Genomic DNA, 24,739 nt, shown 5'->3' with positions numbered 1-24,739 from the left:
TTGGGCCTGCTCCCATGGAGGTTGCTGGCTCTGGCCTGTTCTCACATATGTTCCTGGCTCTGCTTTTTAAAGACAGGGCCTCACTCTTCTGCAAGACTTTTTGTCATGAAAGGATTTTAGATTTTGTCAAAGTCTTTTTCAGCATCTAATGAGGTGATCATATGGTTGTTTCTTGGTTTCTTTTCATTGTTGTTGTTTTCTTTCAGTTCATTTATGTGGTGGATTACATTGACAAATTATCATGTTGAACCGTCCCTGCATCTTTGGGATGAAATTAACTTGATCATAGTGGATGATCTTCGGATGTGTTCTTGGATTCTGTTTATGAGCATTTTGCTGAATATATTTGCATCAGTGTTCATGAGGAAGATTGGTCTGTTATTCTCTTTGAGTCTTTGTGTCTTTGGGTATCAGAGTGACTGGCTTCAAAAGAAATTTAGCTATATTCCTTCAGTTTCTATTTTATGGAATTATTTGAGGAGTATCGATATTAGCTCTTCTTTCAAAGTCTAGTAGAATTCTTCAATAAACCCATCTGGTCTGGGCTTTTTTTTGGGGGGGGGGGAGGAATGTTTAATAACTGCTTCTGTTTCCTTAGGGGTTATAGGTCTATTTAAATTGTTTATCTGATCTTAATTTAACTTTTGTAAGTGGTATATATGAAGAAAATTGCCCATTTCTTTTAGATTTTTCCAACTTTGTGTTCAGATTTTTGAGATATGACCTAAATGATTCCTTGGATTTCCTTGGTGTCTGTTGTTATATCCCCCTTTTTGTTTCTGATTTTATTCATTTGGCTATTCTCTCACTTTTAGGTAGTTTGGATAAGATGTCTTCTATCTTGTTGATATTCTTAAAAAAAAAAACCTCTTTTTCAGCATCTAATGAGATGATCATATGGTTGTTTCTTGGTTTCTTTTCATTGTTGCTGTTTTCACTGATTTTTTTTTCTTTGTGTGTGTGTTGTTCTTTTTGTTTGTATTTTACCGATTTCAACACTGAGTTTAATTATTTCCTCTCATCTACCTCTCTTGGGTGTGTTTGCTTCTTTTTGTTTGGAGCTTTTAGGTGTGCTGTTAAGTCGTTAGCATGAGATCTCTTGGAATTCTTTATGTAGGCAGTTAGTGCTGTGACCTTTCCTCTGAAGCTCCTTTCTTTGTGTCCCCTAAGTTAGGTATGCTGTGCATTCATTTTTATTGAATTCCAGGAAGTCTTTAATTTCTTTCTTGACCCAGTAATTATTCAGTTGTTCAGTTTCCATGAGTTTGTAGACTTTCTGTTGTTTCTGTTGTTGTTGAAATCCAACTTTAGTCTGTGGTGGTCTGATAAAAAATACAGGGTGTTATTTCAGTTTCCTTGTATCTATTGAGACTTGTTTTGTGACCGAATATGTGGTCTATTTTGGGGAAGGTTCCATGCAGTGCTGAAAAGAAGGTATATTCTTTTCTGCTTGAGTGAAATGTTCTTTATCTGTTAGGTCCATTTGAATCATAACATCTCTTAGTTATATTGTTATTTCTCTGTTTAGTATCTGTCTGGATGATCTGTCCATTGATGAGAGTGGGGTATTGAAGGCTCCCACTATTAATGTGTGATTTAAGCTTTAGTAATGTTTCTTTTACAAATGTGGGTGCCCTTATGTTCGGAGTGTTGAAGTTAGTTATGTCATCTTGATGGATGTTTTTCTTGGTATGAAGTGTCCTTTCAGGCCTGTTTTGATTAATTCTGGCTGAAAGTCTATTTATAGACATAGAGTAGCTACATAAGGTGCATGAGCTTCACTTCTTTTGGTTTTACTGGTGTGAGATTATTTCCTGTGTCTTCATGGTGTATTTAACCTTTTGGGGTTGGAGCTTTCCTTCTAGTACCTTCTATAGGGCTGAATTTGTTTAATGTGATAGATATTGTTTAATGTGATTTTGTTATGGAATATCTTATTTTCTTCATCTATGGGGATTGAGAGTTTTGCTGGATACAGTAGTCTGGGTTGGCATCTTTGGTCTCTTAGTGTCTTCAAGATATCTGATCAGACCTTCTGCCTTTCTTTCCTTGTTCTGTACATTCAACATTTTGATTATTATGTGATGGGAGACTTTCTTTTCTGGCCCAATCTATTTAATGTTCTTTTTCCTTAATAGGCATGTCCTTCTTAAGGTTAGGAAAATTTTTTTCTATGACTTTGTTAAGAATATTTTCTAGGCCTTTGAGCTGGGATTCTTCTCCATCTATTCCTATTAACTCTTAGGTTTTATCTTTTCATAATGTCCCAGGTTTCCTGGATGTTTTGTTTCAGGGATGTTTTAGATTTAACATTTTCTTTGACTGATGCACCAGTTTTTTCTATTGTATTTTCTATGTCTGAGATTTTTATCTTTCATCTCTTGTATTCTGTTGGTTATGTTTTTGTCTGTAGTTCCTGTTCACTTACCTAGATTTTCCATCTCTAGGATTCCCTAAGTTTGTGCTTTCTTTATTGCTTCTATTTCCGTTTTCAGGTCTTGAACGGTTTTATTAATTCCCTTCACCTGTTTGTTTTGTCCTCCCATTGATTGTTTGTGGATTCTTTTGGATTCCTTTAAGGGGTTTATTCATTTTCTCTTTAAGGACCTCTATCATCTTCATAAAGTTGGTTTTAAGGTTGTTTCTTGTGTTCCAGCTGTGTGGAATACTCAGGGGTTGCTGTAGTATGATGGCTGGGCTTTGGTGGTGCCATATTGCTCTGGCTGTTGTTGATTGTCTTCTTACACTGGTGTCTAGACATCTGGATTTGGGATAAACATGGGTCTAGGTGCTGATTTCTGAGTTGTCTTTGTTGGATAGGTGCTTTGTTTCTTGGTTTCTGTTTCCTCTTTGGTCTTCTGGCGGGACCTCTGGTCCAGTAGGAAGTCTCCATCAGAGCTGGGGGCTGGGCTTCTGGAAGATAACATGGCCTCTGGTCTAGTAGGAGGTTCTCTGTTCTTCTGACTGGTGTGGCCTGCACCTGAGCAGCATAATCCCATCTGAGGTGGAGCCATATGTTGAAACGCTTAATCCCCAGTGCTGACAATATTTGAGACAGAGCATGTAGTGGGTAATTAAAGTTGAATGATGCCCAGGGTGTGTGTCCTGATCTTGTTGAGTTGATTAGTTGCCTTATAAGAAGAAAGAGATTTCTGAACAACAGGGAGAGACCTGCAGTGACCATCCTGACCTTGAGCTTCTCACTAGCACCTTGAGAAATAAAGTTCTGTTTTTTAAGCCACATGGTTTCTGGTGCTTTGCTGCAGCGGCTCAGTGAGGACACACTATGCGCAGTTTGCTACAGTGGCCCAGTGAGGGCCCACTGTGCGCAGTTTGCTGTAGCGGCTCAGTGGGGGCACACTATGTGCAGTTTGCTACAGTGGTCCAGTGAGGGCGCACTGTGCGCAGTTTGCTGTAGCGGCTCAGTGGGGGCACACTATGCGCAGTTTGCTGGCTGGTTTCCAGTCTCTTCATACAAAGCCTCTGGAAACAGAATACACATGTAGTCTGTGCCAACATCTCTGCTGTGGTTTGAGTGTGTGTCCCCAAAAGCTTGCTTCCTAACACGGTAGTGTTTGTGGGTTGAGGGAGGTAGCTGCTTGAAATGTCCTGACTAGTAGGAGGCCATTAGCCTTTGAGGGCACTGCCTCCAGAAGAGCTCTGTCTCTCTGGGTTCCTGTTTGGCCCTGTGATCTCTTGCTTCTACTTTTTACTACAGGCGCCCTCGATGGAGCCAGCTGTTTGGATTTGAAGCCTTTATAACTATGAAGTAAATACTTTTTTTTATAGTTACACGGCCACAGCTGTTTCATTGTTGTATGAAAATAAGCATTTTTATTGTGTGTCTGGAATAGATTGGTTAGTTCATGTGTTGAGTATATGCGTGTGCTCCCGCTCGTGTGTGCGTGTGTGTATGCGCATGGACATGCATGCTTATGTGTCTCTGTGTGTACATGTGTAGAGACCAGATGTCAATATTGGGTGTCACTCTCTACCTTATTTTTTGAGACAGGGTGTTTTGCTTAATTTGAACTGGCCAAGTTAGCTAGATTGGATGGCCAGCACAGCCTAGGGACTATCTCTGCCTCCTCAGCACTGAGATGGCAGATGCACGCTGCCCTGCTTAGCTGTGGTAATTTGTTCTTGTTAGGGTTTTTTTTTTTTTTTTTGGTTTGTTTTTGTTTTTTAGGGAGGGATTGTTTGTTTAAATCAAGACTTAAGTTTAATTATATGTTTATGTCTGTGTGGGGGTATGTACCCATGGAGTCCAGAAGAGGGTGTTGAGTCTTCATGTTTTCCCGGCACCTGGTGTAGGTGCTGGAAACCCGACTCTGCATCTCCTACAAGAGCAATATGTGCTGTTAGCCACTGAGCCATCTCTCCAGCTGCTCCTCCCCTCTCCCTGTCTTTATACAGGAGTGCTAGGGATTGACCTCAGCCCCCATGGCTGTTGAACACATTCTATTGATTGAGCCATTTCTCTAGCTCCTGTTACACTTTTTAAGAAACTGTCAAACTGCCTTCTGAGAAGTTCTTCTGTTTGCCTACTTACAATGAGAGTTCTGTTTCTTCCCTACTCATACCTAGGCAGTCTTGAGTTGCTCTTAGCACCAAAGGCTCCTACTTGGTGTATGCCTTGGCTAGGAGAGATCAGGCAAGCACAGTGTGCTATGGAGCCTCCCCCATCTCTCAGGCTCTTAGATTCGGATATTATCATTATTATTATTTTACTTTACTTTTCATAAAGACCTAGAATGACAGTGTTTTCACCCCTCTTACTTGGCCTTTCCTAGCTTTCCCTTTTCTTGACACAAAACAAAACAAAAAACCCAAACAACTGGCTGAATCGGGGCACTGGGCAGAGAGGCATTAAAGGAAGTTGGGGTCGGGATGCATCAACATGTTTCAGTGGGTAGAAGCGTTTGCTCTGCAAGCCTGGTGACCCGAATTTAACCCCAGAACCCATGTGAGAAAAGCTGGATGTGGTGGCTCGCATCTGTGATCTTAGCATTCCTGTGGCAATGTGGGAGGTGCAGATGAGCATTAGCCAGAAACTTGAAGGTCAGCTAACTGACGCGGAGAACACAGAGCAGCAGAAGCACAAGAACCAACTCAGGAGAGTTATCCTCTGACTTCCACACGTGTGTGGAGGTACAGATGTACCTGCACTCACGCATAGCTCTCTCTCAGACACACACACACAAACAACACACTTTTAAGAATTATTTAAGGGAGTCAGGGTTTTAGAGTCTGACCACAGGGACCTGAATCCAGGCTTCGTAGCTGTGTGATAAGCCTTACTTTGCTCATCTTGCTTTGACAGTGTGTGGGGAACCTAAAGCTTCCAGCTTGATGGTGGTTACAAGGATCCAATAGAATGCATCAAAACATCTTTGTTTATTGAACACTGGGAAGATTTGTTTATTTATTAAAATAGATTTGTTCTATTTATTGTTGAACAGTATGTGACCTATATTACCCACCAATTGACTGAGGAACTGAGTTCTTAATGGGTATCACCAGTTACAGTGCATTGCCTTCCCAGGGTGACCATGAAATGTTTAATAACATCCAGGCCATGGTTTGATCATTTGCACATATGGGATGTGTGTGTAGGTACTCCCACCAAGGCAGCTCCTGCCAGAGTGTGTTCCTTTAGGCGGCCTGTTCAGGGAAGCCTCTGGTCTGCTCCCTGGCTACTCAGTCTGTTTTTAAGAGGATCAGAGCACACCCTGTCTCCACTAGGGTTGCTTTCAGGCTTTTGGGATCGTGGCCTGTGAACACGGCCTGAGTTTCTCAGCAGCGTTTGACCACGGGTGGCAAGGATGCTGTCTTTTTGGCCTGCAGAATCCTTTGTCCAGCTGGCTAAACTGTGTTAGAGTGTATGGAGCCTTCCCTCCAATGCAGAAGTGGGAGTTAGTTTTTGATAGTAGTGTCAGTCTGCTCAGCCGATGTCAGTCGAATTGAAAGGTTGCCCTCAGCATGGGCAGGTAGACTGAGCTGGAGCTCCAGGGAAGTGGGAAAGGGGGGATTGGTGGGCAAAGGATTTGTTTTGCCAGGTGGGGGTGTCTTAAGGCTTTCTCTGCTCTGCCCGACCGCTGGGTTTCCAATACCCTGCAGTGCTGCTCCTTAGAGCCGGCTGGCTTTTTTGGCATCATTTGGTTTAGTTGCTAGGAAGCCGAATAAGGCAAATGCAACTTCCTTTTGACTTGCTCACATTGAACCATCTGCTTATTCCTTTTCGTGGCCTTCAAACTTGGCTAGGATCGTTGAGAAGAGGGTCGAGTGGAGCATCTGCGCTCATCCTCTTTGGAAATGGAATGCTTTCTTCTAACTCTTTAACCCTCTCAGTCCAAATCTGCAACATTCTTGTCAAAACCCTTGCTTCTGTCAGCTAACAACTTGCAGCAACTATTGTCTTCTAAGGTTTGGCCCTTCTTTATGTCTCAGATTTCAATCTATATTAATAACACATCCCTTAAATGAGGCAGATGGTGGCTGTGTGTGTCAGAGTGTATTTGGAGTGTGTCTGCAATGTGGCTTTAGTGGAGGATGCCTCACACTGGAGTTGAGGCACATACCTGGAGCCCTGTTAGGAAGGGAGTATGATCCGGGTGCAGCGAATCCTTAGACACTGGATGGTGTCAGTGGAGCAACCATCAAAAAGAAGCTTAAAACAAAACCAGTCGCTCCTGTTCTTATAATAGATAATTGCAGACACTTCTACTATCGCATATTGGCTTGCAGATTTGTCCACTTGGGCAGCTCAGACTTAAGCTGAAGCCCCTTCTGCTGGTGGGTTGTCGTGGTCTTTTCTGTGTCACAGCTACACGTTCAGTTGCCAACTTTGCAGAAACAGTTGAATAAACACGCTAAGCAAAAAATAGAAACAGGTATTAAGGAATAGAGTAGAGCTTCTGACAAAAGATTCTTGAAAAACGCCATTGTTCGAGTTTTTGAAATCCAGTTTTACTGAAGACTTAATCACCTTTGAGTGTACCAGAACTGTGGAAACTAATGTATGAACTATGGGAAATAATTTCTTCTTGAGTGTAATTTGTCTTTGTTGTTTTTTAGCAGTAAGCCATCTAAACCTTTTCTGCCAACTTCTCATTCTCCCCACGAGGGCTACTTAAAGGAGTGTGAAGACAGGCTAAGGTGAGGTTTTATTGTTGTGGCTCAATTTGCTAAAAGCTTAGGTAGTAATGCAAATGTGTTCTTACTGTGCGGACCTAGATGTTTGCTGAAATTGGTGCTATTAATATTTGCTTTTGGGAAGTCTCTTGGGTCAAGTTGATCATATTAACCACTCTATTTTAACTTTTACCTTTCCACAGTCATTTGGACTCTTAACTGACGTATACCCGTGGCCAGAAGGGCCTTCACCACCAGCTCTTTGTGGTATTTTTCAGTCATCTCTGAGTGACTTCCTTGCTTTATCTGTTCTCTGTTCAGGCCTGTGGCTCTCTTTTATATGTACTTTTCTGCTCCTGTCTTATTGCTGTTATATGCTCAAAAAAGATAACTTATTTCCTTGTAAGAGAAATTAGTACTTCAGAGACAAATATAAATATCAGTTGTTTTTTAAAATGGGATTGGAGAGTTGACTCATCCAGCGATTAATAACACCGGCACTCTTCCAGAGGGGACCCAGGTTTGATTCCTAGTACCCACACGATGGTCTCTAACTCTAGTCCCAGCTCTCTGTTGGCCTCTGTGGGCATCACACATACACACTCTACACAGACATATATGAAGGCAAAGCATCTGTATACATAAGAACAATAGTTTTTTTTGTTTTGTTTTAAACTGAGGAATGGATAGATATATAAAAGCATATTATAGTAAAGTGAAATTTTCTGTACCAGGGTTTGGTGGTTTGTTTGTTTGAAGCAGGGTTTCTCTACATAACCCTAGCTGCCCTTGAACACACTACACAAATCAGGCTGGCCTCAAACTCAGAGATCCGCCTGCTTCCGCCTCCCAAGTGCGGGGGTTAAAGGCGTGTACCACCATGCCTGGCCTTAAACATTTTACTTTGTTTCCTAGGTTAGCCTTGAAGTCTTGGGCTCAAGTGATAATCTTCCTGTGTGAGCCTCAAGGATCTGTAGCAAGCCAGGGTGCCACGTCCTCTTGTTTCTTTAGTGACTTTAGCGACTCACATGGTTATTGTTCTGAAGCATGCACGCCTCCCTCTCAAGGCTCTTCTGTCTCCTTTCCTTGCTTTTTGTGTTCAGCAGGGGAGTGCCTCTAAGCAGGTGAATCAGCGTAGCGTTTCACGCTGCTCACCTTGATCTTTCTATGGAGTTTCGGTAAAAGCAGTTTTCCTTGAACTGTATTTGAATTGATTTTTATGTGTATGAACTTTGACAAGGCCTCCCTTCTGCCTCCATTAGAGATGAGTTTTGTGACATATTAAATTGATAATTCAAAATTGAAAAATGCTTCCTCAAGTGCAGAAGCACTTGGAAATACAGAATTCAGGAGTGGCTGTTAATAGGAGTTAGTTTCTCTTAGGTACCATTTCCTGAAAGAGACCTAGAATGCCTTCGATGTTAGGTTACCTTCAGAAGGAGAGGGTTTCTGGCCCTGCTCTGGGAGGAGCCTAGAGGCAGAAGTGGGTGACAATGGTCAACTTTCTTTGAGGGCTCATTCTGCTTCTGGGCTCTGCTATTTCAGCTCTTGGAGTCCCCCAACAGGCTCTGTTATAGTTTCCCTTTTAGAAAGGAGGAACCTCTAACCCCAGTCCATGGGGCATGGAGGGATATCAGTTCAGGCCATCCTTAGCTACAGAGTAAGTCAGAGGCCAGTGTAAGACCCTACCTCAAACCAAACAACACCCAGCCAGCCAGAAGAGAGGAGTCTGAGACAGAGGAGGAAAAACTCTTTTCTGCTAGCAGTGAAGCTGAGGGTGGAGCCTGGGCAGTTGTGCTCATCCCCTGCTGCTTGCCTAGACTGCCCAGGTGTGGGCTTCTGGAATGCCGTGCAACCCTCTGTACTTCCTTGGTTGGGGAGGCAAGGGAATTTACTTTCTACCGTATTATTAGGGCCATGGGTGTGGCTCTGGTAAAATACTTACCTGGTGTGCATGGGGCCCTGAATACCTCCCCCAAGAAGAAGAAAAGAATGGAGGGAAGAAGGCAAAAGCAAAGGAAAGAAGACAGGGAATCCGAAGATTGAGGGAAAGCCAGCAAGAGCAAATGTATCCAGGGTTAAAGCAAAGCTGATAACTTTGAGGTAACTGGACTCAGGCCTGTGTCTGTCAGGCAGCAGACAAAGCTCAGCAGGTCAGGGTGAGGGAGCACTGGGCGGAGAGTGGGATCCTCCGGGAGGCAGGGGGTGTCTCGGCCTCAGGCAAACACTTCACAGGTATGTCTACTGTGAGAGTAGATGAGACGAACCTAACCCGAAACCTACGAGGAGAAGCAGCGGGATTGACGCTTGTGGTAGTGTAGGGCGTAGTCTGTTTGACAGAGTGGATCCAGTGCCGCTCTGCCATGTGTGGGAGGCCTCTTGTGGGAATGCAGCTAATTGCCGCCTGCCGAGACTTCTCTCCCTGGCAGGACGTTCCTTGTGGACAAAAACATTGCTATCTAGATACCGGGGAGCTGCAATAAAAGTGCCTGATTTAGGGTACAGCGTGCATCTAATTCCCCCTTTCCTCTGTTAAATCACAGCAAACGGGAGCACTTTGGATGGTTAATAGATTACCCAGCATCTGTGCACTATTTTGCATGCTTTTAACAAGGGAACATCACTTGCTCAAGGGAGCCCGAGGAGTACTTAGGAGTGTGGGAGCAAAGCTCAAGGAGTCGCGTTTGCCTGCATCTAACAAAGACTCTGAGAGTGTAGAAGTGAGCACCCTTTTCACAGATGAACATTCTTTTTGTTGTTGTTGTTGTTGGGTTTTTTTTGTTTGTTTGTTTGTTTTTTGTTTTGGTTTGGTTTTTTGAGACAGGGTTTCTCTGTAGTTTTAGAGCCTGTCCTGTAGACCAGGCTGGCCTCGAACTCACAGAGATCCACCTGCCTTTGCCTTCCGAGTGCTGGGATTAAAGGCATGCGTCACCACCACCCAGCCCAAATGAACATTCTTTTTTTTTAATATTTATTTATTTATTATGTATACAATATTCTGTCTCTGTGTATGTCTGCAGGCCAGAAGAGGGCACCAGACCTCATTACAGATGGTTGTGAGCCACTATGTGGTTGCTGGGAGTTGAACTCAGGACCTTTGGAAGAGCAGGCAATGCTCTTAACCACTGAGCCATCTCTCCAGCCCCCAAATGAACATTCTTATAAAAATATTACTGACCGCTGTAGGCATGAGTTCGGCTGTCTCCATTTAGCACTTTTTCTTGTAGCAGATAAGAAGAAATGGATGAGAAATGGCAGAAACTCTTAGACTCACATAATACTCTAAAATGAGAGCAGATTCTTGGGTAACATTTCTAAGCAGCCACTGTCTTAGGTGACTGCAGCTTGCATTGGGTGATCTGGATAGGGTTTTTATGTTGTGGGGGCATGTTCAGAGGGAAAACATATCTGCACAATTTGAGAAAATATTTTCATACTTCCAGCAGTACTGAAGAATTATGGGGGAATGTGGTTGATTATTCAAAAAGGAATGAAGATAACCATGAGCAATGCCAGTACTTTCAGCTCGGTAAGAATTCTGTCCAGATTGTCTACAGTGTGCTGACTGTTGTCCTTTTGTAAGGCCACCACAGCCTCCATGATGGTGATTTGGTCATGCGGAAGCCCAGTGCACCTGTTTTTCAGATCTCACCAATGGCCGGGATGCTCAGAGAGAGGCGCTTTTCCAGCACTTCTACAGAGTGCTCCAGAAAGCACAAGACCGAGAGAAACCTTCGGATTGCGTTATTGTCTCTATAGACACAAACCAGAGGTGACTTTATTTCTTTTTAGCTTACCAAATGGGGGTGTGTGCATATTGGGATTTAAGTGTTCAGTCTTGGGTACATAACTTACTGGGAGTCAGCATTAGGGACATTCCTTTAAGACTGTCAAAATGTCACTGTTGGGCTAAGTACATTGGAAGTAGGGGCATCACTTCCAGGGTCCTGTCTTACTCAGATTGTCTTTATTGCTTGCATTCCTCCCACTCCACCCCCCTTTTAGTCTGCCCATCTCATACATTGGGACTTTTCCGTGCTGTCTTAAAATCGCCTCTGTTTACATCGTAATGACAGTGATGTCATGAGTGGTACCATACGTGAGCCTGGCAGAGTCTGACTAGTAGACAAGCAGTGGGCTTGAGGGCTGTGCACTTGTCACAGTATCACTCACTACGTGATGCTAAGGGTCATCCGATGAACAGAACTCTACTGTGTGATGTCAGGCATATGTGAAGCATGACTCTATGAAGGCAGTGTTGAACCATCTTTGTCGTCTTCCTCTTCCTCGGGTTCTTCTTTCCTTTTTTTTTTTAATCTGCAATTTTACAACTCAGAAATTTTATTCACCATTCAAAAGCAAAATTATAGCTCCTTTTCATTTGTAGGGCATTTGGGTTGGACCTTGGGAGACAGTAGCTAGAAGAAATGAGGTCAGTCACAGCATGGGAGAGGGCCATTCCTTTCACAGTCAAATGATGGAATGTCTGCTTAATTGAAAGACGTCCAGAAATGCCTTGGATTAATCTGAGTAATTTAAACAGATTTTAAACCTAGAGGTGGAAAAGACTCAGCATGTGTAGGAGGTTTGCTGCCTCAGCATTTAGCAATTTTGCCACAAGACTGCTTTGGCATTAGTCTTTGGCTAAATAAACTTCCCCCATCCCTCCCCAAAGGCAAAGTCTCATTGTGTAGCCTGGGCTGACTGTGAACTCCTGGCAACCCTGCTGCCTTAGTCTCCCAAGTACTAGTCACAGGTTTGAGCCACAATGCCTAGGTAGATTAGGTAGCTTGGCTTTCCTTATTCCCCCCCCCCTTTAAATATTTATTTTTTATTATGTATACAGTGTTCTGTCTGCATATATGCCTGCATGCCAGAAGAAGGCACCAGATTTCATTATAGATGGTGTGAGCCACTGTGTGGTTGGCTCAGGTTCTCTGGGAAAGCCAGTGCTCTTAACCTCTGAGTCATCTCTCCAGGCCTCCCCACCCCCTTTAATATAGTCTTATATAGCTTACACTGACCTCATACTTGCTATCTAGGTGAAGATGACTTTGAACTTGTGGTTTTCATACATTCCCCTCCTTAGTGGGATTATAAACATGTGGCATAAACTCCCAGTTTATATGGTGCTAGAGATTTGTGCATGCCAGGCCAGTTGTCTGCCACCTGAACTACTGCCCAGCCCTTAGATTAGCTTTCTTAGCATTTGTAGCAGTATCATATATCTGACATGGATCATCTCGTATTTCGTTTAGAACTGTGGCTGACTCCAGCTGCTTGTTGGACTAAGCATGATCCTGATGCACTGGCTGTCTTCCCATCAGCAGAGTTGGGCGGTGGCTCTAATTGAGGGCGGTCTTGTAGTGCAGACTGTCTGAGGCTGCATTTCCTCTCCTCTCCACCTAGAGTGGCATTAGAAGCTACTCCTCACATGTTGCTAACTCCTGCCTGGTGTTCAGCCATGGATCAGAACACCGGAGAGGATGCAGCAAAGAGCTCTGTCCGCCACAGGTGTCTGCAGCTGCTGGGGCCCTGTAAGCAAGGCATGCTGTCTGGTCTTGTGTCACTTCGATGTCAGTAAGGTTTACAGTGAAACATCAGCTGGTTGATTCATTCCTTTATACTGCAAAATGCTAATTTTCAGTTCATGTCATCTAATAGGAATTATTTCTGGGATGGCTTTGGCACATGGGCTGTATGAACTGTTGTTTCCTTCCTGAGTTTATTTTCTGAAATCATCTATATTTTGCTAAATTGCCAGAAACATGTTTTCCTGTCATCCTAACAGTCTTTAGTTTTGTTTTTTTTAAATATTTATTTATTTATTTATTATGTATACAATATTCTGTCTGTGTGTATGCCTGAAGGCCAGAAGAGGGCGCCAAACCCCTTTACAGATGGTTGTGAGCCACCATGTGGTTGCTGGGAATTGAACTCAGGACCTTTGGAAGAGCAGGCAATGCTTGCTCTTAACCACTAAGCCATCTCTCCAGGCCCAGTCTTTAGTTTTGTAAAACATGCATTTTACTGACTTGTTACATGTAAAGCTCTGTGCACAGGAGCATAATTATAATTCAGTAACAAATACTGTTTGTGAGAGGTGCCGTGTAATAGGATAAAGCGTACACATTACAGCTAGAAGAGCAGATGTGGACTGACAGTATAGCTCAGTTATGAGGGATTCTACCCCAGTTCACGCTTTCAAGTCTAGTACTGGGAAATGTAGACAGGTGTATCAGAATTTGAGGTTATCCTTGGCTGCACAGTGATTTCTACGCTAGCCAGCACTACATGGGATTGTCTTAAAAGAGAGAGCGATCAAATGTACTGAGGGCTTGTTCCACCAGCAACTGAATATTCATATGAGAAAGAGTGGGTTACCGTTAGTTTGGAGAGAAGTTAAAGAGATTGCAGAGAATAATGTCACTGGCATTGAGTCTCTGAGCTGAGGACTAGTATGTGACTTAAGAAACAGAATGGCAGAGGGAAAACAGAAGGAAAGGGGAGGGCTGGTTATCCAGGGGTGCTTAATCTGTTTGGCAAGAGAATGGGGTGTTTGAAGCCTGTTTAGATGGACTCGGGTAATTTCTGTTATTTACTTGTTTTGCTTTTTCCAATGAATGTCTTGCCAGAAACGAGAATGCCGGTTAGGTTGCAGAGCAGGGCTTTGCGGGTTTTAAGTAATTATTAGGCAACAATGACCACATCACTCAGAGAGGCCTGGGAGACTGACTGAGGATGGAGGCTGAGGAAGCAGGACACGAAAGGTTTTGATCCGAGGCTGGTTACCGAGCGGTGAATGCTGGCAGACTCCAGCGTCACTCGTCCTCTCCATAGGAAGGACCCTCCTCATGGAAATGGCATGGTGAGGGCCTCTCTTAGCCAACCGAGGTGAAGGCTGTCTTGTTCTTTGGAGTAGTCTTCTTACCTGTCCTTTAAAATAATCTCACGCTTCTTTTATGGCCTCTCAATTGACATGACATCATCAAAGAACACCTGAAGGCTTCCATTTTAAAAAATAGGCTACTCATGGTGCTTACTCAGCACAGTACCCAGTATACCAAACAAAAGCAGCTTCTACAGTGTTTGGTTTGTTTCAAGACAAGGTCTCACTATGTAGCCCTGGCTGTCCTGTGTAGCTTGATATGTAGACCAGGCTGATCTTGAACTCACAGAGATCCTCCTATCGTTGCCTCCCACGTGTTGGGATTAAAGACATATGCCACTGTGCCTGCTGTGCTTTCTTTACTAAATTATACACGTAGTCAATCTTATAAAGGATTTTACAGTTCAGAAAAGATGGCACTTCACTAAGATAAATAAAATAAAAACATTGTCTTACTCTTTGCTTGCTTCAATGTGTAGTAGTAATGTGGACTTTTTTCTTCTATTGAACTGAAAAGTAACCTGCATTTTTCTTTATTTATTTGTGTGTGTGTGTGTTTGTGTGTGTGTCTTAAGGGATTATGCGACAGCCATAGGCTGCCGCCTGCGGGATCGTGGTCTTGTAGTGGAAATAATTCACCTTGCCTCAGAATCGGACTTCACTCGCGCACTGCAGGATGTTAAAGATGATGGTTCCCCCTTTTGTGTTCTCGTGGAGCAGTCTAATGTGAAATATTCCTCTTGTACTGTAATCATGCTTCATGAATCCATCAAAAGTAAGTGTCAGTTCTAAAAGTGTCTCTGGAGACAAACCCTGCTTTAAACATGAGGTGTCTTTTCTTTGAATGCTGGCATGCTTTGAAGGGTCATGTTTGTAGCTGAACTGCTTTTAGTTGAGGAAGAAAGTCTTGCAGGTACCACAAAGTACTTTTTCTATGTATTGCTGAAAACTGAAACCTAAGTCACCTTTACTGCATCTGTGTAAGGATCACACAGCCAGATATGGTAGGCTTCCACATTTAGTTCCAGAACTTGAGAGGCAGAGGCAGAAGGATGGGTCACTTGAGCCCAGGAGTCTGGGCTATGTAGACCCTGTCTCAAATACAAAAGAGCCTAAAATAACGGATTGCCATCTGTAGAGATTTTGGCCAAATCTTACCACTAGCTTTTATATTCTTGATGGTTAAGTTTCACAGGTCCTTTCTTCTTTTTCCAAGGATTCTCTTAAACTTTTTATTAATCTACCTCCCCTCACTATGGGGGAAAAAAAGATGTTCAACTTAAAAAGAGAGGAGGCTTGTTGATCCCAGTTTCTTAGTTTTCCATCTAAGTTCATCTAGAGCCCTGGTAGTGGGTCCTGCCGAGACTGTCTGTCATGGCAGGGGTGTCAAAGGAAGCGGCTTCCCTGGACCATTGGAGAGTGAAAGGAGAGCTGGAGACCAGGCCCAGTGTCCCTTTCCAGAGAACGCTCTGGTGATCTGACTCTTTCCTGCTGGGCCCTACTTCTCATCCTAATGGCTGGAGACCAACCCTTTAACACTTGGGCCTTTGGGGACATTGACCCTGACTCTTTTTTTTTTTTTAAAGTATGCTTTTTCTATGCTTTCTCATCCATTTCTTTGTTCTGGCATTCATGAGAATACATGAAAATTAACACACACAGACACACCCTTTTTGTTAGTTTGTTCATTCAGACAGGATCTCACTATGTAGTCTTGAGTAGAGTGGAACTCATTCTGTAGACCAGGCCGGCCTTGAGTTCAGCCTCCTAAGTGCTGGGATTAAAGGTGGGCGGCACCACCGCCCAGTGAAACAATCCCCTTTTGCTCTCCGATTGTACAAGCTTAGGCAGATGCGCTCATATAAGCACATCCTTCATCTTCTCCACTGTGCTCAAATGTGCTCTTCCTGTCCTGTCTTGATTCTGTCCACTACAGACAGAGGCTGAAAATGGCATTTTTCCCTCTGGATGCAGGGGGAGAGCCTCATGGGAGTCTCACCCACACCTACTGAGTTTTCTAGTCTTCTTTCAGAAGCCCCTGCACTCTTCTGTTCAGTCTGGATGCACTAAGTGTCTCCTGTATCCTAGGCTCTGTATACCTGGCTTCTTTTCCGTGCTGGTTAGCAGCAGTTGAGCATGCTTCTCCTGCAGACTCTGGGTCACCTGTCTCAGCAGCATCAGAGGCTCGTTGCTAAGTCAGAAGCTCTTTCCCTTGAACAGAGCCCATGGGATGCTAGTAGCTAGAATTAACTCATCCCTGTAACTTTGAGACCTGATAGAGAAGTGAATATAGGGTTAATAATCTACATTCAGCTGTCACATTGGGTCTGGAGGGAGAAGAATGATGAGCTCTTGTTTCTGCCATGGAGCGGCTGAGCTCTTTTATTGGAATCATGGCATCTCTTTTGCCTACCTGCCAACTTTCATTCAGTACTACACTTGAGAGTGTGAAATTAAGGTTTTTCTGTATTTGGTAGTTTAGAAGGCAAAAATCACAGTTACTTTGCACATACGTTCTAGAAATGTAAAAGAACACACTCTTTCAATAATTACAAATCTCACTCTCCTGGGAAATGTTTAATTTGAGTAAGTTGTGAGAAAGACTAATTATGTTTTGCTTTTTAAGTGTTGACATCATGCAAGATCATTTAGGAAATCATCACAAACTAGGTAGACTATTTGTTGAGTATTTTTGTTGTTGTTGTTTGTTTTTGTTTTTCCAGACAGAGTTTCTCTGTGTAGCTTTGGAGCCTATTCTGGAATGCGCTTTATAAACCAGGCAGTGGTGGTGCACACCTTTAATCCCAGCACTCGGGAGGCAGAGGCAGGTGGATCCCTGTGAGTTCAAGGCCAGCCTGGTCTACAGGGCAAGTTTCAGGACAGCCAGGGCTACACAGAGAAACCCTGTCACGGCTGTGCTTTCCAGTCCTGCCCTTCTCTCCTGATGTCCTCTTCCTCTCAGTACTGCGCCCTGATGCTGTAGTCAGAGCACCTTCACCTTTCAGCTTTTTATTCTTTGCTCTATCATCCTCTTCCATTATTAGAGATCACCGTAAAGTGCTGGGTACCATAATGGCATTGTTCAAGTACATCACGTACTTTGGCCACATTTCCCCGCATTGTTTCCTCTTGTCCCTTCCCTTGTTTCTGGGTGTTGTTTGCTTCAGATGTGGTCTCATGTACTCCACGTTGGCATCAGATGTGCTAAGAAGACGAGGATGATGTTGAACTTGGCCTTGCCTCTCAAGTGCTGAGAGTACACATGTGGTGTCACATTTGACTTTGGGTTCTATTTTTTAATGTGATAATTTGGTCTTGTAAAAACTAGGTTTCTTAACAATTTCTGGGCCAGTCGGGAGGTGGTGGCACACACCATTAATCCCAGCACTTGGGAGGCAGAGGCAGGTGGATCTCTGTGAATTCAAGGCCAGCCTGGACTACAGAGCTAGTTCCAGGACAGGCTCCAAAGCTACAGAGAAACCCTGTCTCGAAAAATAAAAAATAAAGAATTTCTGGGCCTAGGAAATTGCTCAGTGGGTGAAAATGCTTGCTGTGTGCCTAATGGCCTGAGGTTGATGCCAGGAACCCATACTAAAAGTCAGGTGTGGTCTGTGACCACAGCACTTTTTATGGCAAGATGGGAGGTAACAAGAGAATTACTCAGAGTTGATGGGCCAGCCAGCCTGGAGTATACGGTGTGTAGCAATAGAAGTGAGACCCTCCTCAAAACAAAGTAGAAGGGGGAAACGACTTCTGAAAAGTTGTTTCCTCACCTCCACGTGTATGCCATGCCTATGCACTTGTGCTTCCAAACACTCTTGCACACACATATACACTAAGTAAATAATTAAAATTAATTTTATTGACACTTAGCCCATGTATTCCTACAGCTGTTGCTTGTTATAGTTTATGTATTCACTTAAACAATTTTTTTGAGCCGGGCCTCTCTCTATCAGTGGTTCTTAAAACCATGACCCCTTTGTGGAGTTGAATGGCCCTTTCATAGGGGTTGCCTAAAACCATCGGAAAGCACAGGTATTTATATTATGATTCACAACAATAGCAAAATTGCAGTTATGAGGTAACAATGAAAATAATTGTATGGTTGGGGGTCACTACAACGTGAGGAACTGTATTAACGTGTCACAGCCTGAGGAAGGTTGAGAACCACAGCTCTATGTAACTTTGACTGTCTTGGAACTCACTATGTAGACCAGGCTGACCTCCCAGAGGCTCTCTGTCTCCCAAGTGCTGGCATTAAAAGCATGTACCACCAGGCCTAGCCTTTGTATAACTTTTAAATAAGAAGTAGCGTCTGTTTTGAAATTAAATAAAGCTCCTGCTGTGGAGGGTACTAGTCAGTGTCACATCTGCATCAAAGACCACAGCTAGTACAGTTCGCAGGTGGATTATCCGTTTTCTGACTTGTCCTTTCTCATTATTTTATTTTATAAAAATTTCTTTAAAATAGAGAAGAGACCTGTATGCTAAAGCAGCTTGTTCTTGTCTCTAGTACATCGACATATGCCGCTGGAGGATGCCCTGCTCCTAGTGGCTAGAGAATTGAAGAGATTTTGCGCTGGACAAAGCACTGGGATTTCTCAGAGGGCCTCTGAGCTGGTGGATGACTTCCTGGCCCGTGAGCACCTGGCCAGTTACTCTCCACCAGCCAGCATCTGTTACCTTCTTTTCCTGTTGAGTGAGGGGAAGCATCTGTACAGTGACGAGCTGGGCCTGCTCATGGACTACCTAACAACCAGGAAAGAGCAGCTGCAAGGTACACGGCTCTGTCCCTTCCCTTCTGAGTTCTGGACTCTGGGCACATCCTTTTTCTATAAATCCGTGTGTGAAAGAAAACTAGGTTTCTCATCCAGAGAAAGAAGTGTGTGTGTGTGTGTGTGTGTGTGTGTGTGTGTGTGTGTGTGTGTGTGTGTGTGTGCGCGCGCACGCTCATGTGCATTCATGTGTGTGAGTGATACAAAAGGAACTGGTCAGCATGGGTTTCTAACCTTTACACACTAAAATGCTTCTTTTAAGATTAGAGTTTCTTTTGAATCAGATGTTTAAAAATATATTTAAGATAAATGTTTTGCATTTATTGCTGTGTGTATGTGCAGGTTTGGATCAGAAGACAGTTTGTGGGAATTGGTTTTTTTTTTTTCCTACCATGTGGGTCCAAGTGATTAAATTCTGGTTGTCAGGCCTGGTGGCAAACATCTTTACTAGCTGAGCTATCGCTGGCCCCAGAGTACAGTTTTTGACTTATTCTTTGATACCGTTATGCATATCCATAATGAACTCTGATCATCTGTACCTCATTACCCTTTCTTCCCTTGTCTCAGTCCTGTTGAGCTCACCTTTCTCGCAGCAAGTGCCCTCACTGCTTTCATGACTGGATTTTGTGCCCTGCTGAGTCTAATTAGGGTTGCTTGCATAAGCACTGGTGTGGATTATTTACTGGAGCACAAGCAGCTCACTAGTGGCTACACCACTGAAAGAAACGACTGCCTTTCTTCCCAGCAGCCATTAGCTGCCCACAGCTCCTCAACCCATGACAGAACATTGGCAGGTCCAGACTTGTTTGGGCACCCACATCGACCTACCATGCATCCGTGAGTGTGGCAGCCATGTGGTGTTCAGAAGGCTGCACGTCACAACACCATCTCTCTTCCTCCAGCTCTGCTTTCTGCCCCCTCCTCAGCCTGCAGGGTGGGTGGGAGGATTGATAGAGAGGTGTCCCACTGAAGGCTGAGCACCTATTCTCAGCACCTCCACCAGGTTTGAGTGGCTGCATTAACTAAAACTTCTCTGTGCAAGACTGAGACCAGCACTGTGAGTATAAATGTAACTATTTACAGTCGATTTGACAACATGTCCACTTAGCAAAACAACAGTAGCTTTTTCCCTAAGGCCCATGACCTCCAGCCAGCACCATCTCTTTTTGACCAGGTTTACAATATCAGTTGTGAATTTCCTCCTTGGAGTGGTGTAAACTCCAATCATCAAGTGGTTGGATACCCCTACAACCTTTAGGTCACATGATAGCACCACTGAGCACTGAGCCTGGCTGGTCAGTATCACAGTATGCAGTATCCATGACTGAGTAGGACTGTTGATGGCTTTATCCCATCAGCCTCCAGCTCTGTACTAGCCCGATTTCTCTACATCCTGTAACACGTAACACAGTGTGTGTCTACAGCAGTAGAACCTTACAGTCTACTTCTGCTAGGCAGCCAAGAGAAGTGGCAATGACCTCTGGAAATTCCCTAACCAATAGCACATAGGGAGGTATCCCACACCTACTATTGGGACTTGTGTTTCACAACTGGTGGCTTACGGAGCAGCATTGCTCAACCACTCAGGGTTATATGCACATGCATGATGTGTACATAGAGGACATGAGTGTGCCACAACATACATGTGGAAGTCAGAGAACAACTTGGTGGAGTTGGTTCTTTCCTTCCCTGTTTACATGGGCTCCAGGGATTAACTCAGGCTTGTACAGCAAGTGTTTTATCCACTGAGCCATCTTGACACTCCCTCCTTTTTTCCTTTAAGTTGGCTTTACAACGTAGTAGGTTTCCAAGCTGCTTTTTCATGCATTCTTAGTTTTGGTTATTCCTTCCATCCCCAGTGGTTCCCTTTCTACTTTCATATCATATGTTGAACTAAATTATAGTAAGTAGAATGACCTCTGTCCACACATAGGCTTATAATTTCCTCCCTCCTGGCTCTGCGTATCATTTTTTGTTAACACCAACATGCTTACAACATTGACCAATGTTATATGTTAAAGATGTATATGGTTCTTAATCTTGAGGAGTTTAAAGAACATTTCATTTATGAGCTCGCCTCTTAAAATAGTGACTTTATATCTATCTATCTATCTATCTATCTATCTATCTATCTATCTATCTATCTATCTATCTATCTATTGAGACAGGGTTTCTCTGTAGCTTTGGAGCCAGTCCTGGAACTAGCTCTGTAGACCAGGCTGGCTTTGAACTCACCTGCTTCTGCCTCCTGGGTGCTGGGATTAAAGGCGTGTGCCACCACCGCCCAGCTAAGCGTAGTGACTTTCTAACTGAGCATGGTGTCAGTCACACTCATTTAATCCTGGCACTTGGGAGACAGAGGCAGACAGATTTCTGAGTTTGAGACCAACCTGGTCTAGAGAGTGAGTTCCGGGATAGCCAGGGTGACACAGAGAACACCTGTCTTAAAAAAAAAAAAAAAAAAAAAACCAATAAGTAAATTAATAAGTAGTAGCTTTCTCATTTTGAATGAAGTGTGTGAGACAAAAATAATAACCACTTGTCCCTTCAAGGGAAAAGGAGCTGCTGTGCAGCACACCTGGGATGCATTAAAGCTTTAATGACTCGTTCATCTGACAAGAGAGAGTGGGTTTAGCTTTATATACTTATTATACTTACTTTCTCAGGGTGGGTGGAATCTATAAAGTTAAAACATGACAGTCCTAGTCCTGTTTCTTTTTATTATAGACCTTCTAAATCAGTTAAAGGAAAGAAGACTTTCTTGAATAAGCAGAAGTGAAACTTCTTTGAATAGCCTGAAAGGCTCACTGGCCTGGACGGCAAGCTTCTGCTAGCCATTGATTCTTTTTACTTTTCTAGAATGCGAGGCTCCGGATTCATCCGCCAGCAGCATGCCTGCCTCCTTTCAGGGCAAGATCACCCCCGTTGTGAGCAAGCCTCCTCCTCTGCTGCCAGTCTCTGGCCCCCGGCCCTTACTTGATATTCCTCCTCCCCGCTCTATCAAGCCCCTCATTGGAGACAGGCAGGAAGTTGTCCCCCTCCCAGCACCAGGTCAGTGCTTGTCTGTACGACACAGAGCAGATCTCCTCCAGCGGTGTCTCTTCCCTCGGGGAACAGATGTTGTGCTTTGGGTTTCCTCCTGAAGGAGACACAGAACTTAGAAGAAATCCTTCTACTGAGCTTTATGGCCATGGCTAGAGCTGTTTAAACTGGGTTCTCATAATCCCTACTCTAAATTCACATGTTTTTGAGGGTTTTATTTCTGAATGATGGCAGTCTTCTAAAGAAGTTTTATCTCTGTAGCTTTTTAATTTTATCGATTTTACTTGTGAGTTTGCCCCTGTGTATGTGTGTGCACAACATGCATTTCCTGGTGCGCACTGAGGTTTTAGAGTAGGGCATTGAACCCCTGGAACTGGAGTTCCTGACACTCATGAGACATCATGTGTGTGCTGGGAACCAACTCTGGGTCTGTTGTTAGAACAAGTCCTCTTTGCCACTGAGCCATCCCTCCAGCCTCCCTGTCCCCCTTCTCTGTGTGATGGGATCTGCCTCAGGTTGGTTTAACACTGCAGACCTGAAAGCTCTCAAAACTAACCTCAGTCCTAACTGGATCTTGTCACTCAGACCCATCTCTTCCCTCTGGGAGGAGGCCTGGCTGAAGTCTAACCACATAGTGTTCAGACATCAAATCAGGCCTGGCTGGCTCTCAGCACCAACCTCTCTGTGCCAGTGGCTGAGCCTTTTTGGTCCCTTTTCAGTTCTAAGGATGGAGTTTATCTCCCGCAGAGCACCCCTAGGTCCTCACCTTCCTAACCCCAGGACTGTCTTTCCTCTGCTTCCCTGGTGTTTGAATTAGGTTTGGGGAGGAATGGTTGCCAAGAGCACATTTTCAATTTACCACATTGAAGAAGAACTTGCCGGTGAGGTCATGATGAAAGGCATGGCTTTTCTTTTTTCATAATGTTTAGAAAATGTAAAGTTTATATGTATGGGTGTTTTGCCTATATGTATATCTATGAATCATGTGTGTCTGGTGCCCAGGTCTTCTGAGAGTGAGTTTACAGATGACTGTGAGCCACCTCGTGGGTACTGGAGCTTGAACCTGGTCCTCTGGAAGAATAACCAGAGCTCCTAACCCCCAAACCACCCTCCAGCCTCCCAAAATGACTTTTCACCTGCTCTTTCAAGTTAGATTTATGGTTAGGAATGCCCCTCAACTCTTCCTAGTGCTGGGGTAGAACCCAGGGTCTCATAAGAGCTAAGCAAATGTTCTACCCTCAGTTCCATCCATAGCTTTGGGACATCATTGTGCATGCAAGTTACATATGTTGATTTTTGTTTTGTTTTTTTTTTGTTTTTTTTGAGACAGGGTTTCTCTATGTAGCCCTGGCTGTCCTGGAACTCACTCTGTAGACAAGGCTGGCCTCGAACTCAGAAACCCAGCTGCTTCTGCCTCCTTTAATCTGCTGGGATTAAAGGTGCACCACCAGGTTGGCTTCGAAACTCACAGACATTCACCTGCCTCTGCCTCCTGTGTGCTGAGACTAAAAGCATGATCCTCCACCGTGTGGCAGAATAAATCAATCTTTTTTAAAGAATCCTTTTTAAAGACTGTGTGGGAAGGGGAGGGTGAGAGGACCAGAGAATTAGAGTAAACTGGGATTGGACCCAGATTTTCACACTTCCTTTTGAAGTTTTAGTTGGTAAATATTTAGGATTTGGGGACAAGAAAGAAAATTCAGGTTATTGTATGTATATTTGAATAGTGGTTTAAAACAGTAAACTTCTGGGCCAGGTGGTGCAAGGCAAACCCAGACTACATAGCCAGATCTTGTCACAGAAAACATAAAAACAAAACAAAGCATACAAATTAAGGGTCTGGGGAGAGCATCCTTAGCCTAAAGACCTTCTCTAGACAGAAGACCTGATTGGTTCCTACCCTAGACTGGACCACTAAGAACTATCTCATTGCGAGAAGTTGGAGCTTGCTGGGAGTTCAGATTGCTCCTCCTTTAGGCTCTTTCTGAAGGGGAGAGCAGCTGGACGTGTCTTCCTGTTTATGCTTTGGCTTTCATTCTCTGCAGGACTGGGCAACCCCAAAGGTCTGTTTCCCACCTCCTTGCGTCAGGTAGGCCCATCTAAGAGGCCTGCTCCCTTAGGATATTCCCCTGCTGTGCAAGTCAAAAGGCCACTACTTGGGGAGAAACCAAGCCTTTTGGCTCCATTGTCAGGTGAGTAACATTTGAGCCGAGTGGTGTTCTCGCCAAGAGTCCTTTCTGTGGTGAGGGACGAGTTCTGCAGCCACACTGTGAACACTGCATCATTTACCACTTGCGTGTGTTGGGTACTGAATGTGGCTACTGTGACTGAGTGTGTAACCTTTTGTGTTTTGAACAGTCTAACATAGCCCTGGTTGTCCTGGAACTCACTCTATAGTCCAGAAAGATCCACCTTCCTTGCCTCCCATATTCTGGAACTGAAGGTGTGTGTCACCACATCTAGCATGAGTATGCATTTTTTCCCCCCAAGAGAAGGTTTCTCTGTGTGTAACAGCCCTACTGTCCTGGAATTCCATTTGTAGATCAGTCTGGCCTCAAACTCACAGAGATCCGCCTGCCTTTGCCTCTCAGGTGCTGGGAATAAAGGCATGTGCCACCATTACCCAGAGTATGCAAATTTTTAAGTTCATTTAATTTTAATTGTTCACGTGACCATCATCTGTATTGAAGAGACCATAGTGAGCAGCCCAGCTCTGGGCCAGTGAGGGTATCAGAAGGCTGTGTTATGTTTTTACTCGGTGTAAACCTGATTTCTTTGTTTTGTTTTGCTTTGCTTTGTTTTTGTTTTTCTTTCTTTCTTTCTTTCTTTCTTTCTTTCTTTCTTTCTTTCTTTTTTTTTTTTTTTTTTTTTTTTTTTTTTTTTTTTTTTTTTTTTTTTT

General features: G+C 43.8%; 1 protein-coding gene across 1 annotated transcript in view; it reads left to right on the top strand.

Moving 5' to 3' along the window:
- Positions 1-24,739, top strand: part of LOC101995313 — a 54,689-nt gene that overhangs the window by 27,429 nt on the left and 2,521 nt on the right. The window contains exons 3-9 of the mRNA XM_026789179.1: positions 7,078-7,158; positions 10,581-10,663; positions 10,780-10,906; positions 14,599-14,798; positions 18,537-18,800; positions 21,658-21,849; positions 23,886-23,929. Coding sequence (XP_026644980.1) covers positions 7,078-7,158; positions 10,581-10,663; positions 10,780-10,906; positions 14,599-14,798; positions 18,537-18,800; positions 21,658-21,849; positions 23,886-23,929 — 991 coding nt within the window. The remainder of the gene's footprint in view (positions 1-7,077; positions 7,159-10,580; positions 10,664-10,779; positions 10,907-14,598; positions 14,799-18,536; positions 18,801-21,657; positions 21,850-23,885; positions 23,930-24,739) is intronic.

The sequence above is a fragment of the Microtus ochrogaster genome, unplaced genomic scaffold (genome assembly GCF_000317375.1).
Source record: "Microtus ochrogaster isolate Prairie Vole_2 unplaced genomic scaffold, MicOch1.0 UNK15, whole genome shotgun sequence".
NCBI lineage: Eukaryota > Metazoa > Chordata > Mammalia > Rodentia > Cricetidae > Microtus > Microtus ochrogaster.
Note: the sequence above shows the minus strand (reverse complement) of the source record. Positions and strands in the feature narration are given on the sequence as shown.